This window comes from Bos mutus, chromosome 10 (assembly GCF_027580195.1).
Source record: "Bos mutus isolate GX-2022 chromosome 10, NWIPB_WYAK_1.1, whole genome shotgun sequence".
Classification (NCBI taxonomy): Eukaryota; Metazoa; Chordata; class Mammalia; order Artiodactyla; family Bovidae; genus Bos; species Bos mutus.
The window spans coordinates 38271867-38286380 of record NC_091626.1 but is presented as its reverse complement, the minus strand read 5'-3'; the positions used below and the strand labels follow the sequence as shown (position 1 = coordinate 38286380).

At 38.2% G+C, this 14514-nt stretch overlaps 1 protein-coding gene across 3 annotated transcripts in view; it reads right to left on the bottom strand.

The window, feature by feature from the left end:
* ARMH4 (armadillo like helical domain containing 4) overlaps positions 1 to 14514 on the bottom strand; it is a 141010-nt gene that overhangs the window by 121613 nt on the left and 4883 nt on the right. For all 3 annotated transcript variants that reach the window (XM_070377778.1, XM_070377779.1, XM_070377780.1), the window contains exons 2-4: positions 8570 to 9950; positions 3731 to 3985; positions 1273 to 1485 (exon numbers count right to left, since the gene is read on the bottom strand). In XM_070377778.1, coding sequence (XP_070233879.1) covers positions 1273 to 1485; positions 3731 to 3985; positions 8570 to 9950 — 1849 coding nt within the window. The remainder of the gene's footprint in view (positions 1 to 1272; positions 1486 to 3730; positions 3986 to 8569; positions 9951 to 14514) is intronic.

The following is a 14514-nucleotide window of genomic DNA, read 5'->3' as shown; positions in this document are numbered from 1 at the left end:
TAATGTGGAGAGCAAGAGCTCTTAGCCTCTGAGCTTGCTTTGATCCATTTCTTAAACCAGCACTCCACAGAATTCACATTCCTCTTAAAATGTCATGTTTCTCTGCCAGAGAACTACCAGCATTACCCTGAAAGTCTGCAATAGAGACTGTGAGCCTGCTGAAAACCTGGCTGAACCACCTTCCCTCTTACAGAGTAGATAAAATAACAGCACACCCTATGTCTTCAATGCTTCAAACCCATGGCTAATTTAGTGCCCAAGAGCTTACCTATCTCCAAGATTAGTTTACAAATCACTGGGCATTTTTCAATCTAGCCAGGAGCTGTTCACCTGCCAAAGTGCTGATTAATTAAACGACCTTTCATTATATCTCCAGTTTTCTCATTTGTGGATGTGCAGCTGTACCTCAAGCATCTTTTTCATGCTCAAAGCCAATGTCTTGCAAAGTAAAATTTGGCATGAATTTCTCAGCCTTAAGAGGTGAGAAGACTGCCCATCTCCAAAAAGTGGAACATCTAACCCAGAGATATAATTAAGGGAGAATGACCCAGCATTAACCACTAGAGCACTGTTACAAAAATACAATCCACATTAAAATTTTTGCCCAAGAAAATCCAGTGGGGAAACTCAAGTTTTCCATTTAAACCAGGTTTTTCAACTCAGCTTGCACACAGAAATCATCTCAAGAAACTCTTGGAAATGTTGATGCCAGATCTCATCCCAACTGAATCAGAATCACTGGGAGAAGGACTCGGGTATTAGAATCCTTTAAAAACTCCCCAAGGTGATTCTAACATTCAACCATAATTGAGAGTTACTAATGGAGAGCAGGGGTCAGTGAGTTTTTTCAGGCAAGGGCCATCCCATAAATATTTTTTCGTGGGCAGTTAGTCTCTGTCACAACTACTCAGTTCTGCTGTGCTGGCACATAAATAACCACAGACAACACACAAATGAACAAATGTGGCTGCATTCCAACAAAGCTATAATTAGGAGCACTGAAACTTCGATTTTATAAAAACTTTTACATCTCACGAAATACTATTCTTGTTTTGATTTTTTTTCCCCCAATCACTTGGAAATGTAAAGATCAATCTGAGCTTGTCATACAAATACAGATGTCAACCTGGATTTGGCTGGGCCACAGTCTACTGGCCCCTCATCGACACTAGAGACTGAATACACTTCTCCTTGATCTTTTCTCAAAAACAACATTTGCTCAGTGACTCACTGTATCTGTCCTAGAAAAGATCCCCTTCAAAGCATGGATACCTTCAGATTCAAGTTGGTCCAGGCCATAGGAGGCAGCTGTGTTAACATAGCTAAAGGATGGAGCTGCAGTTCTTCTTTCAGAAGACGCCTCAGGATCAGCAAGTGCTGGGGAAGTGCTGGGTGCCTCCTCCGTTATTCCAGGGGGCGTCACTGGAGAACCCAAAATTGGTGTGAACAACTCCTCATTTGGTCCTGTGACTGTATCCATTACGTCTGCCAAACACAAGAGAGATGACTTGACCAAAGATGATCTGAATGAGAAATGTATACATTTAAATATACGTTTTTACTTTTTAAGCAAGAAATGACTAATGAAACCAGTATCTCACGTACAGTAGATTTGGCACTTAGACCAGTTCCATCTCCTACAATGCATCGATTCAGCTACCCAAGGCAAATACTTATCTTCCAGGAAAATACACTACCTCAAATCAGAACTCTGGTTTCAAATTTTAATCTCCCATTTATTCTATTGACAATATTATGGATTTTATAGGATTTTATATAACCTATTGGGGCTTCCCAGGTGGCTTAGTGGTAAAGAATTCATCTGCCAAGCAGGAGATGCAGGTTTGATCTTTGGGTTGGGGAGATACCCTGAAGAAGGAAAGGGCAACCCACTCTAGTATTCTTGCCTGGGAAATCCTATGCACAGAGAAACCTGGTAGGCTACAGTCCATAGGGTCCCAAATGAGCTGGACACAACTTAGCGACCAAACAATAACAACATAACCTATTACTAAAGATAGAAAATTTAACAAAATTTGTTTAAATATACACCAAAGATGACTTTGGTGACATAAAGAACCTGCCTGCCAATGCTGAAGACATAAGACATGGGTTCAATCCCTGGGCTGGGAAGATTCCCTGGAGGAGAGCATGGCAACCCACTCCAGTATTCTTGCCTGGAGAATCATAAGGACAGAGGAGCCTGGCGGGCTACAGTCCACGGGATCACAGAGAGTTGGACACAACTGAAGCGAGTTACCATGAGAAGATAACTTTCAAAAGTCAAGTCAAAGAGTAAAAGTTTAGATCTGTGTCTGGAATATGCTCAGTTTTAAAGCAGCGAAATTAGCCCCAGGTATCCCCAAACCTAGAAGCTCTAGAATAGCAGCATTTTTCCAAGCCTAGTTGATCATCATAATCTTTTGAGGTAATTTTGAAATGTTGATTTTCATGCTTTCCGCATAGCCCAACTTAACTGAATCAGAACCTCCTTGGTGATGAAGCCTGAGAAACCATTTGTGAAAGCTTCCAGGATATGGGTCAACAGATTAGCATATACATTGCTGTTGGCAGTATAAATGGAAGCAATCGTTTTGGAAAGCAGTTAGGCACTGCTTCCTAAAGGCAAATATTCATATGCCCTATTCCTACATATATATATACCCAAGAGAATCTCCTACACACATGCAATGGAGAGTACGTAAAAGAATATTCATGGCAGCTATGTTCACAATAGCGAAATCTGTAAACAACCCAAATGCAAATCACTAGAAAAGACTGGATGAAGATGAGATAAATAAACCGTGATATATTTTCATAGTGCAATATTACAAGCAGTCAAACCAAAAGAACCACAGTAAAGAAATAGTAGCCATAGAACAGCAAGTAAAAAAAAAAATGTCCCCAAAAGGCTATCCACAGCACAATACTGCTTTTATAAAGTAAAAAACTAAAACTTTTAAACATCTAATATCAGGAGTACATCCAGACACAGTGAAACGAAAAAGAAGCCAAGGAAATGAAGATCCAGGTTAATGGTTAACAGAGGAAGAAGGGGTTTAGACGGGAAGGATCGTGGGTTACCTGTAGGTTACTGACAAGATCCTAGGGGTTTTGTGGGGAGAGAGGCAGGCATGCAGGATTAGGAGGTATTTATTAGTCAAAGATAACTCAGGTAATAAATAAAAGTATGATTTACTGGGCTGGCCAAAAAGTTTGCTCGGGTTTTTATACGATGTTATGGAAAAACCCAAATGAATTTTTTTGCCAATCCAATACTCAGGCCAATGATGAAACAGAGACATGAAGCCAAAAAATAATAACTAAATAATAATAATAATAATTTTTGTAATTCTCAGGTGATTCTGATGATCACTCAGATTCAAAAACTTCACTGTCCTTAAGATCTCAGAGCATCTGAGGGTCTCCTATATATTAATGTAGAAAGTTCTCTGTATACATTTGTTAAAACCCTGAAAATTACCTATAAGACAGGTAGGCATTATTTAAAGATGAACAAACCAAGGCCTGGAGACATTAAGAAACTTTCTTGAAGCCACAATACTAGTGAGGGTCAACGCTGGGATACAAACCCAGGTCTCTTCTGATTTCATTCTCCTGGTTCTTGCTGGTTTTACCCCCAGGCCATTTGCCTCCCTCATTCTATTCCTTATCAACTCAGAAAAGATCCACCCCGAAAACGCTGAGTTCAATTCCCTCTGTTACAGACCTTCCACAGCAGGAGTAACTTTGAAAGAGACAGGGATGGGTGTCGTTGAAACCACAGTGGCCAGAGGCTCCCATCTTCTTGACAGCTGAGTAGCACGAGGAGCATCCACTGTGGCAGAGGGCAACGCCCTCCCTCCCTTGGTCTCGTCCTCGCCTCTGGTGACCTCGAGGGTGGCAACCTGCTGCTCCTGCGTCACCAAAGACACCGTGGCTTCTGCTGCTTGAACAGCTGTTGTCATCTCTTGAGTGATGATGTCTTAAAAGCGAAGAAACAACGTTTTTAAATAGACTAAATCCCTATACCTGAAAAAGTCACTATATAACTAATAATTTAAAGAAAAGCAGACTGTCATTTCAGGGAATGAGAAGGCAGAGGGATGGCTCAGAAATGAACTGCCAGTAAATAAAAGTTTCCAGTGTTGCTGTTTTCAGGAGTGGTGAATCAATCTAAGAAGTGGTGAATCAATACAAGGCAGAGATAAAGACAATAATACAAAACACATAAAATAAAATTTAAAATAAGAAATCAACAGTTAAGTTTCCCTTTATGAATATCAACATAATCAGTTTATTTAGAAAGACATTATACAGAACTAAGTTCAAAAACTCTCAGAAGCATTTATATATATCAATATTCACATTTGCATCCCTGAAGGGGACAGAAAGTTGGCATTTTGAATTAAAGGAATACTAGTTACAATAACTAATGTTTACTGAATTTCTATTATATGCCATACACACACATTGCTAAGCACATGATGGGCATTATCTTATCCTTCCGTATGTAAGGGGAGGAAGGTACTAACATCATTCCATGGAAGCCATGTATCACAGTGGCCAAGAACACAGGCTCCAGATCCAATTTGCCTGAGTATCGATTCAGATTCAGCCATCTTCTATCTGTGTGACTCTGAATGAATTACTTAATGTTTCTGGACCTTGAGCTTCCTTAAGTTGTAAAGTGGAAATAATAACAGTATCTACCCCATAGAGTTTTTACAAAAATTAAATTAGATAACACGCGTAAAACACTTAGTACACACCCAGTACTTGGTAAGTATTCAATAAATGTCAGCTAGTATTACCTCATTTTCCAAATGACTTAGATGTAGAGAAGCTAAGGAACCTAAGTTTACATAGTTAGCCCTCTTAACCACTGTGCTAACTGTACTTACCCCTCAACAGATGAATGGATAAAAATATGAGATACACACACACACACACACACAGAGGACATTGTTCGGCCATGAGAAAAGAAATCTTGCCATTGCCCAAGGAACAACTTAGAGTGGCCTGTGTAAAAGATCTGCATTTGCTTTTCAACATGAAAAAGAATGAGATATACCTGTGGGGTAAGATGTATCTATTGCAGGTCCACTTTCTTTACATTATAATCCCCCCAAATACATTATTAAAGACTATTTATAGTTATTTAGATTATAGACTATTTATAAGGGTTAATATTTGCCCCCTTCTTAGGGAGAGGTTATGTTGGAAATTTCAAATACTGAGCCACTAGGGAAACATAATTTCTAGAAGATGTTATCGTTTCTCTTTTTTTAAACAGTAATTTTAGATACTCAGCACATTACCATAGGTAATAAAAAAAGCTCCTTCTTAAAAGCAGCTGAAAGATTTTTTCATAGTTTTTATTAATGGCATCATTGTTTTTCCTATTACTCAAAAACATTTCTCCTCAGAAATTATTTGCTTTAAAATAGTGTTTGTATATTTTTTTAGTACAAGCATTTCCATTTCTTGGTCTCCAATCAGTTTAGGCTACTTTTTCTTTGAACTGGAGATTTTTATATTTGAAGGACTGATATACGTGACTATAAGACAACCTTACATGTGCTTCATATTTTCTCTTTGTGCCACTCTTTTTTTCTTTTTTTCTGAAATAATACTAGTATCTTTAGCACCTAGGACAATGCTCTATTTGCCATAAAAATACATAGTTTTACCATTTAAAGCAGTATGCATTCTCCATGTTGCCCCCATTTTTGAAAGCATAATGAACACTTCTAAGGAAAAAATAAGTCAAAATAAATGTTCACTCTATGGTCACAGTTTCACAAAACAGTAAGAAATATAAAAAGGGCACAGCACTTCAAATAAGAGACTGCTGTTAAAGACAGAGTGAGAGCTAGAAATAGTAATGGGAATTTTTAAAGTAACATTCAAAATTTCTCCACATCTCTCATTCTTTCCAGTTCCCACAGAAAAAATATATACACAATAATTATTATAGATTACTTTTAAAACCCGATTTTTTTTTTTTTGGCCACACCACACAGCATGTGGGACCTTAGTTCCCCAACCAGGGATCAAACCCATGCCCCCTGCAGTGGAATCATGGAATCTCAACCACTGGACCACCAGGGAAGTCCCCTAAAACCTGATCTCCGAGTGAACAGCTGAAGGAGCAGATGAATCAGAGGACTGACTCTAACCCCAGGATCCTCATCAATTCATAATATGCAAAAACTCCAAGAAATCATTGTGTTCCCTGAAGAAGAGAATGTGCTAAGTAAGTCCCTGGGCCCTAAAATGATTGGCACTTGAGTGGCTGACTTCTGAAAAGTACTTGTAATCACCAGGAAATGGGCAGACAAACTTTTGACTATTCTTTCACTACTGTCATCAATAATCTCAATTTTTCACATTATTTTTAACACTATGAAACAACCGAAAAAGTAAAAATTGAAAGGAATTATTTGACACTCCTCTCTCTCTCTCTCTACCAAGAATACTTAGAAGCTTTTTGATTAATTTGGACAAGGCAGGCAGGCAGACTGGATAATTCTAGTCTGGATGATTCTCTATCTTCATTTACTCATTCAACAAAGAGATACTTATTGAGTACCTACTATGTGCCATACATTGTTCTATGTGCTAGAAAGAAAAAGAAGCTGCCTATTAAAATATTGTAGTTAAGTGAGGAAATTATGACTAAGTAAGGAGTATATTCGATAATTTTTTTTAAAAATCATATAATTGCCAAATTTATTTTCTTTTTAAGTTACATTAGTAGAAGCTAAGGCAAATCAAGTATAAGAATCATGGATTCAATTGTGCAGTAAATTATCTGGGACTATGTGATTTAATGCTTCAGGAATGTCTTATAGTATTATGGAGAACTGAAGTAAACGTCGTGTTTGGTCATATCTAATATCATCCTGGTCATTTGGACCCAACTTTTTAAATGAAATTTAAAAACCAACTTACAAAATAGTTTTGGAAAGCTTCTACGAAAACTTCCAGTATACTAGGTCTTACAGTCTTTAAAAAATAGACTGGATATGTAAAATTCAATTTTTATCATTTTAATTCAATCTCCATAACACTTTATAAAACATGTTACTAATTAGATATTTTCCATTAATTAAGCCACTTAGCTGAAGTAACAGCTGTACATATTCCAAAACAATTTGGAATGAGCATATGCCTATAACACTAAGTTTTTCCTTCCCCATGCTGTTGTCTGACACCCAATCCAAGAAAAACACCATTTATCAGCAACAAATGCAAGGATTGACATCTCATAACATTCACAGATGTAGAGGCCAAGAGGAAGTAGAAAGTACAGAATCAAGCCAGCAGAGAGGATTGATCTGTATTGTGGGGGGTTTTCCCCCTTATTTCTAGATGAGTTTCTTTTTGGGAAAACAAAGTCAAAGAACTCACATAGTTAATACTATGAGATAAATATTTACCTAAGGCTTTTTGGTAATATCGGGGATGTGAGTATTTTTTACAACAATGTGTAAATAAGTATCTGATGTTGTTGATTATACCATTTAAACATATAGCTATTTTTTTCACATTTTCTTATATATATTTACACATTTTCATAGCAAAAGGTTTGAAAAATATTAATCTATACCAGGGTTTCTCGGAGCTACTGACACTTTGGCTCAGATAAACCTTTGTTGGGGGCTGTGCTATGCTCTGTAGAATGTTAGCAGCATCTTGGCCTCTACCTACTAGAGGCCCTCTGTTGTGACAACCAAAAATGTCTCCAGAAATAGGTAATGGAGATTAAGAGGTACAAACTTCCTGTTGCAAAATAAATGAGTCAAGGATATGAAATGTAAACTGTGGGGAATACCGTCGATACATATGTAACATCTTTGTATGGTGACAAGTGGTAACTAGGCTTACCTTGATGGTCATTTTGTAATGTACAAAATATCAAATCACTAGGAACTAACACAGTATTGTAGGTCAGTTATCTTCAAAAACAAAACAAACACCCACAGAAAAAGAGATCAGATTTGTGGTAAAAATTATCAGATTTGTGGTAGGAGTGGTAGAAGGGGGAATTGGATGAAGGTAATCAAAAGGTACAAATAAGTACTAAAGATGTTCAACATGACAGATACGGTGAATACTGCCATATGTTATATATGAAAATTAAGAGAGTAAATCCTGAAAACTCTCATCACAAGGAAAGAAAGTTTTTCTATTTATTTCGTTTTGTATCTATATGAGATGATGGATGTTCAGTAAACTTACTGTGGTGATCACTTCATGCTGTATATAAGTCAAATTATGGGGGTAAGAGGGTGACAAATTATTCCCTGTTAAACACCACTGGTCTACATACAGGAGTTATAATTGAATGTATTTTATACAAATACATTTATACAAGATGTATTTTTATTTATTTACTTTTGTTTTTCTTTAAAACTTAATTTACTTCTAAATTGTCACTTAAAAAAACATAAACCACCTAAAACTTAATACCATGTTATGTTTCAATTATATCTCAATTTAAAAAAAAAAAATCAAACAGAAACATTCCAAGTTAAACAAAGCTTACTTTTCTTTCTTTTACCTTTAAATCTATTTCCCAATGGTTGATGCACCTCAGACTCATATTCGGAGATGGAAACAGTGGTCTCTAAGAACATGGCACCGTTCTCCTTGGTGGATTCCACAAAGTCCGCAGTATCCTGGACCAGGTTCATGACAGAGACTTTCGTATCTCCCATTGGACTTGTGGGAGTAAAGGAACTCTGATCTGATGCTCTCTCACCCCCATGTGCCATTGGCAGGGTGGTTTCCATGTGTGTTTCCATTTCAGGCAGCTTCAGACTCACATCTGCAGCCTCTGTCAAAGCTTTGCCCTCTTCCATGCCTTCCATACCGATATCAGGTGCTTGGGTTGTCTGAGATATTTCCATTCTCACCTGTGTCTCTGTATTGTCTCCAAGCTTTGGGGTCTTTATCTGGCTTACACTCTCTAATTTGGTGTCATCCCACTCATCACTTATGACAGGAGCAGCTGCAACAGCTGTGCTGACACTCGTCGTGACTTCCGGGGCTCCCAGCAGGCTGTCAGTTTCTGGTTCAACACTCAGGATGGACTCAGAGGTTGGGAGCCAGTGCTTAGTGGCGGCAGTAGCTTGGGTATTATCAGCTGTCATCTGGGAAGGCTCAGGGCCTGCTGTGAGCTTAGACCCAGGAAAAGAAGTGGTCTTATGTTCTGGGTTTGCTTCAAATTTCTCAGTCCTTGGACTGGTGGTTAGCATTTCTTTAGTATTCACAAGGGATAAAGGTGAATGCCCCAGACTAAGTCCTTCCGGGCTTTCAGTTGCAAACAACTGATCGTCCACATAGCTCAGAAAACCTTGTGTTGCTTCAGTGGTTCCTTCCACAGTGGGCTGAATGATGGTACCACGGGAGGGTTCCTCCCTCTCATCAATATTCACAGAAGCAGTTGGCGTGACAGGGTTGGTTAACGTGGCCTTGGAAGGTCGGCTTTCGGGAGACATTCTCTCTGGCTGGCTAGAACCGAACACTTCTTCCCCTGCTGGGACCTCTGGCTCAGTAGCAGTGTAAATGTTAGAACCATCAGCCTGCATGAGCCCAGCTCCTACAGGAGAGGTTTGTTTGTTACTAGGGAATACTTTATTTAAAGACATTGTTGATGGTCCTGCTAACACTATCATTGGATCTCCAGAGACTGGAGTGTTTGAAGTAACAGAGTCATTTTCTAGGTCATCTGTGTTTAGCCTCTCAGACTGTCCTTTTTCTGCATGAAGAAGTACTATCTCCCTCCTTTCCAAGTTGGGGAAAGCCAGACACTGTGCAGCAAAGTTGAGAAGTAGAAGGCTACAGAAAGCCAGACAAATGTGTAACACAATTGGTCTGCTCATAGTGGAAGAGAAATGTGCACATAAATTGGTAGAGTTGACAATTCCAGTAATTGAGTCCTGCAGAAAAATAAAGCATATCAAACCATCATATAAATATATGTTGTAAATAAGCCCCTTTAAATTAAACCATAAGTAAAATAATTTCCTTGACTTCTGTTTAGAGATAGTACATAGGAGAAGAATGTTCTATTTCTTTGTACCTTTGAGACTTGGATAACCCAGTTCATTTTTCCCTATTGAATTTTCAGCTGATTTAACTTGCAGCTCTCTAGCAAACGGTACACACAGTTCAAGTACTAAGTTCATTGTTTTTAAAATATCTATTTGAAATAAACTACCCTTGAAATCACATTTGCAATATTCTTCCCAATTCTTCTATTAATCATGGAGTCAAATGACGGTAGAAATAGCAACACGTCCAGGGAAATAAAAAGGAAATCTTAACATTTATTAATACTACATTCACAGAACCTTTTAAGTATGTTTTAAAACTTATTAAATATCATCATAAAATACTGAATACCAGTTTCATTCAAGAGTTTTTAAAGTATATAAATAACTCACAATTAAAATTTATCTTTAAAATACTTAAAGCATTTGTTTTCTCTGCAACAACTATAAAAATTATAGGCAAAATCTTCATGTCTCAAAAAAATTAGAAAAAGTAAAATAGTTAATGTAAACAAGTGCATATTTTGGGGGAAAAAAAAGCTCTTTCAGAGAACAAAAACACATTTTAAATTATCAACGTTTACTGAATACACATTTATTGTAAGATTAAGATTTATTAAAAAAAAATACACTGTCATTACAACTAAAATTATATTGAAACTGCTAGTTTCCCCCCAACCTTAAGGGTTTTAGGACTTTTTATCTATCCCATCATCAGAAAGTTCTTAGATACTGCAGTTTTTCTAGAAAATTAAACAGGAATGAAAATTCTAAATCCAAAAATAAAAACCTTATCTTTATAAAAGTTATACTTTTCCTTTCTCCTATGTCTAATCATTAAACTCTCGGGGTTAATTAAGCTTATGATGTGCACACACAAAATATAAAGATGTATATTTTCATAGGGTCTTCTCCCCTTAAGAAGTGTGACCCTTCCACATGTTAATCCAGTTAGTCTTCCAGGCCTCTTTGAGACAGAGAAAAGGTCAAGTACTAAGGGCAAGATTTAGATAGCTGAAGAGAAAAAGAAGGTTGAATTTATCTACACGAGGAAAGAGGAATCCATGGATTCGGAGCCGAGGCCTCTTGCTGAACTACCAGCACCCATTTGAATGAATTATCTTGGAAGCAACTCCTCCAGCCCCAGTCAAGCCTTCAGATGACTTCAGCCTCAGCTGCCATCTTGACTGCAGCTTCTTGAAAGACCTGGAGTCAAAACCACTCAACTAAGTTATTGCCAAGTTCCTAGTACACAGATCTGGGATGAGACCATAAATATTTATTGCCACCAATAATTTTTTACCTGAAAAAATTACTTTGGGAGAATATAGGAATGGAAAGATGCCATGAGATGCCATGTGCAAAAAAGGAACAGCATATCAGGGACCATACATTTAGAAGCAAAAGAAAACTGAATCCAGAGATGACTAGAAGAAATGTAAGCCACCCACCCAAGAATCTTCAGATAATGAGTGAAGTTTCAGTGAAAGTCATTCAGTTGTGTCCAACTCTTTGTGACCCCATGGACTATACAGTCCATGGGATTTTCCAGGCCAGATACTAGAGTGGGTAGCCATTCCCTTCTCCAGGGGTTCTTCCCAACCCAGGGGTCGAACCCAGGTCTCCTGCACTGCAGGCAGATTCTTTACCATCTGAGCGACCAGGGACACCCTCAGATAGTGAAGGGGATGCTAAATTTCCTCATTTGTAGGATGAGGGGTTGAAGCATTTATATTTAATATTAAATTACATACAGGTAGCATACATTGTTTAAACACACTGTTTTAAAAGGAAAGAATCCAGGAATGATATTTTTAAAAGAGGGAATAGTATGTGAACATTCTGGGAATTAGTTATCCCCATACTTCAGATGAGCCATAATGCAGCCCAGTTCACAGCCAGGTAACAGAATTGGTAGCAGTATTTGGCTTGCGGCTTCTATTTTCCTTCCTTAAAACAAAAACATGTGACAGCTGTATAACAAGAGTGCTCACAGCTGATGACACTACACCTTTGACTTCTGAACATACAGGCTGAACTATAAATTAGATAGTCAAAGATACATAAAAGCTATAGAACTCTCTGCTTCATTTTTGACCTGTTCAGAGATCTGCTCTTTCCTAAACAAATATTTTTCCAGTTCAATGAAATATTACCTCAGGAGACTGAGGATGTGGCCTAAAAGCTGGGTCTCCATGGCACAGCTTATGGGACCTTACTTAGTTCCCTGACTAGGGATCGAACCTGTACCCTCTGCAATCAACAGAAGCATGCAATCCTAACCACTGGACCACCAGGGAATTCCCAGCAGCAGAGTTTAGAAGGACATAGACTGGCGTGAGAAAAATGAATCATAGCTTTATTGTTGATAAAACATGCCATGTGATACTAGACGAATACCCTCAGTCTCTCCTTTGACAGAATAAGGAGTTAAAAAAAAAAAAAAAAATCTTTGAAATCCCTCTATCTCCATGATTCCATTTTCTTATTTTATCTATAAAACACACAAGAAAAATGCAAATGTTTTCATATTCCCACAACTTTGTCATCAAGCAAGCAGGGCACCCAAATGATTGTATGAATGCCTCACATTTTATTCATATGTTCTGGAATCATGTGGACTGAGAGGAGAATTTTATGAACAAATCAGATTTGGAGGGTGGTAGGGATAAACAAAAAAGATGTAATATCATCTCTATTGCCTTTCTAAAACAGATTTTCCCTTCAAGGTTTCATTTTCATCTAGACCTTAAACTTTACAATTTTTGTGTGAAGGGAATTCTGCCATGGCTCTAAAAGACCTTCCTTCTGTAATTAAGTGTCAGCCACCTGCTTTCTAAATTCAATTACGACAGGAAAAAGTGGGGTGAACTGCACGCCTATTCTATGCCTGTGTATTGCAGCCATATGCTCCTTCTCCCTACTATTCAAAGTGACGCCTGAACTTTAAGAGAGGCAGAAAAGACAGCCTGTTGGAACGGCAGTAGGGAACACATCTGCAACTCAGATAAATTGGTAGATGACCTTCAAGTTCCAGATCTTTCTCTGTCTTTCCAAACACAGCACAGGTTCACATAGCCACTCCCATGAGTTTGGAGTCCTTCACTGGGAGCTGCGTGATGGTAGAGAATAAATAAGGAAAGACTAACTCTTGTCAATTCAGTGACAATATTTCCAAACCTAAGTAACCATGTGTAATCACAAGGCTATAGGCCTTTTCTTTTTTCCCTCGACATTGTCTCCTTTCCCTGGCAAAGTGCCTGGCACAGAGGAAACGCTTAGTAAATACTGGCTGAACAAACAAATCAATGGCTATAGCCCGCTTTGCTGAAGGAGAGAGAGATTTCACTGCTTATTAGAAATTATGTCTTAATTATCTTAAATTAACTCAAATATCAGAATATTTAACAAATAAAACAAAACATTTCTCTAACTTTTCCTTTTACACTGTGACTTTGGAGGCTCCTTTCTTTTCACTCTATCCATCAGTGCAAATTAATTCAGATACATGAACTCTAACCCAGTTGCTCACTGATAGTGGATATTAGCTTCTAATAGCTTAAAAAGCATCCTTTTCTGAGCCAGTCATAGCACTTTATCTGTCATTCACTATCAAGGTATCCTAATGGCTTGGCAGTCCTCTGAACAATTTACTGCGTTTCTGCCACCAGTGAGCAGATAAGCTGTTCTGTCAAGCATTATCTTCGACAATCTTAAATAGATACAGTCCAGAATCTCTTTGTCAAGTCTAGGCATATTCAAGTTTCAAAGACAAATGAAAGACAACATAAAAAAATACAGCCTTAGCCATCTTGTTAGACTTACTAATCAGGTGTTTTCAAACACTTGGTCAATATTTTTCCAACTAAACAGTATGCGGCTGTTGTTCAGTGTGTTACCGAAACGCAGACACAAAAGGGAACTGGCGTGTTCAATCATTTCATCAGTGACAAAGCTAATTTTTTCAAAGAAAATTGAGTTTCATGTATAATATATAAGGAACATGAGCATTGCCCTAAGGGTACTCAAGAAACAGGAGGCCTGTAGAGTATGCCAAAAAAAAAAAAAAACAAACTGGTGACAATCTGCCTGATATTTTCCTTTTGCAGGATAAACATAAACAGCTGGTGTGGGGTTTTGGGGAAAAAACTGCCCTTGATTTCCATCATCTACTGGCTGTTACTTGGGTGCTACTTCAAACACACTCAGTTCAGTCGCTCAGTCATGTCCGACTCTTTGCGACCCCATGAATCGCAGCACGCCAGGCCTCCCTGTCTATCACCAACTCCCGGAGTTCACTCAGACTCACGTCCATCGAGTCAGTGATGCCATCCAGCCATCTCATCCTCTGTCGTCCCCTTCTCCTGCCCCCCAATCCCTCCCACCATCAGAGTCTTTTCCAATGAGTCAACTCTTCACATGAGGTGGCCAAAGTATCTTCATCTAAACT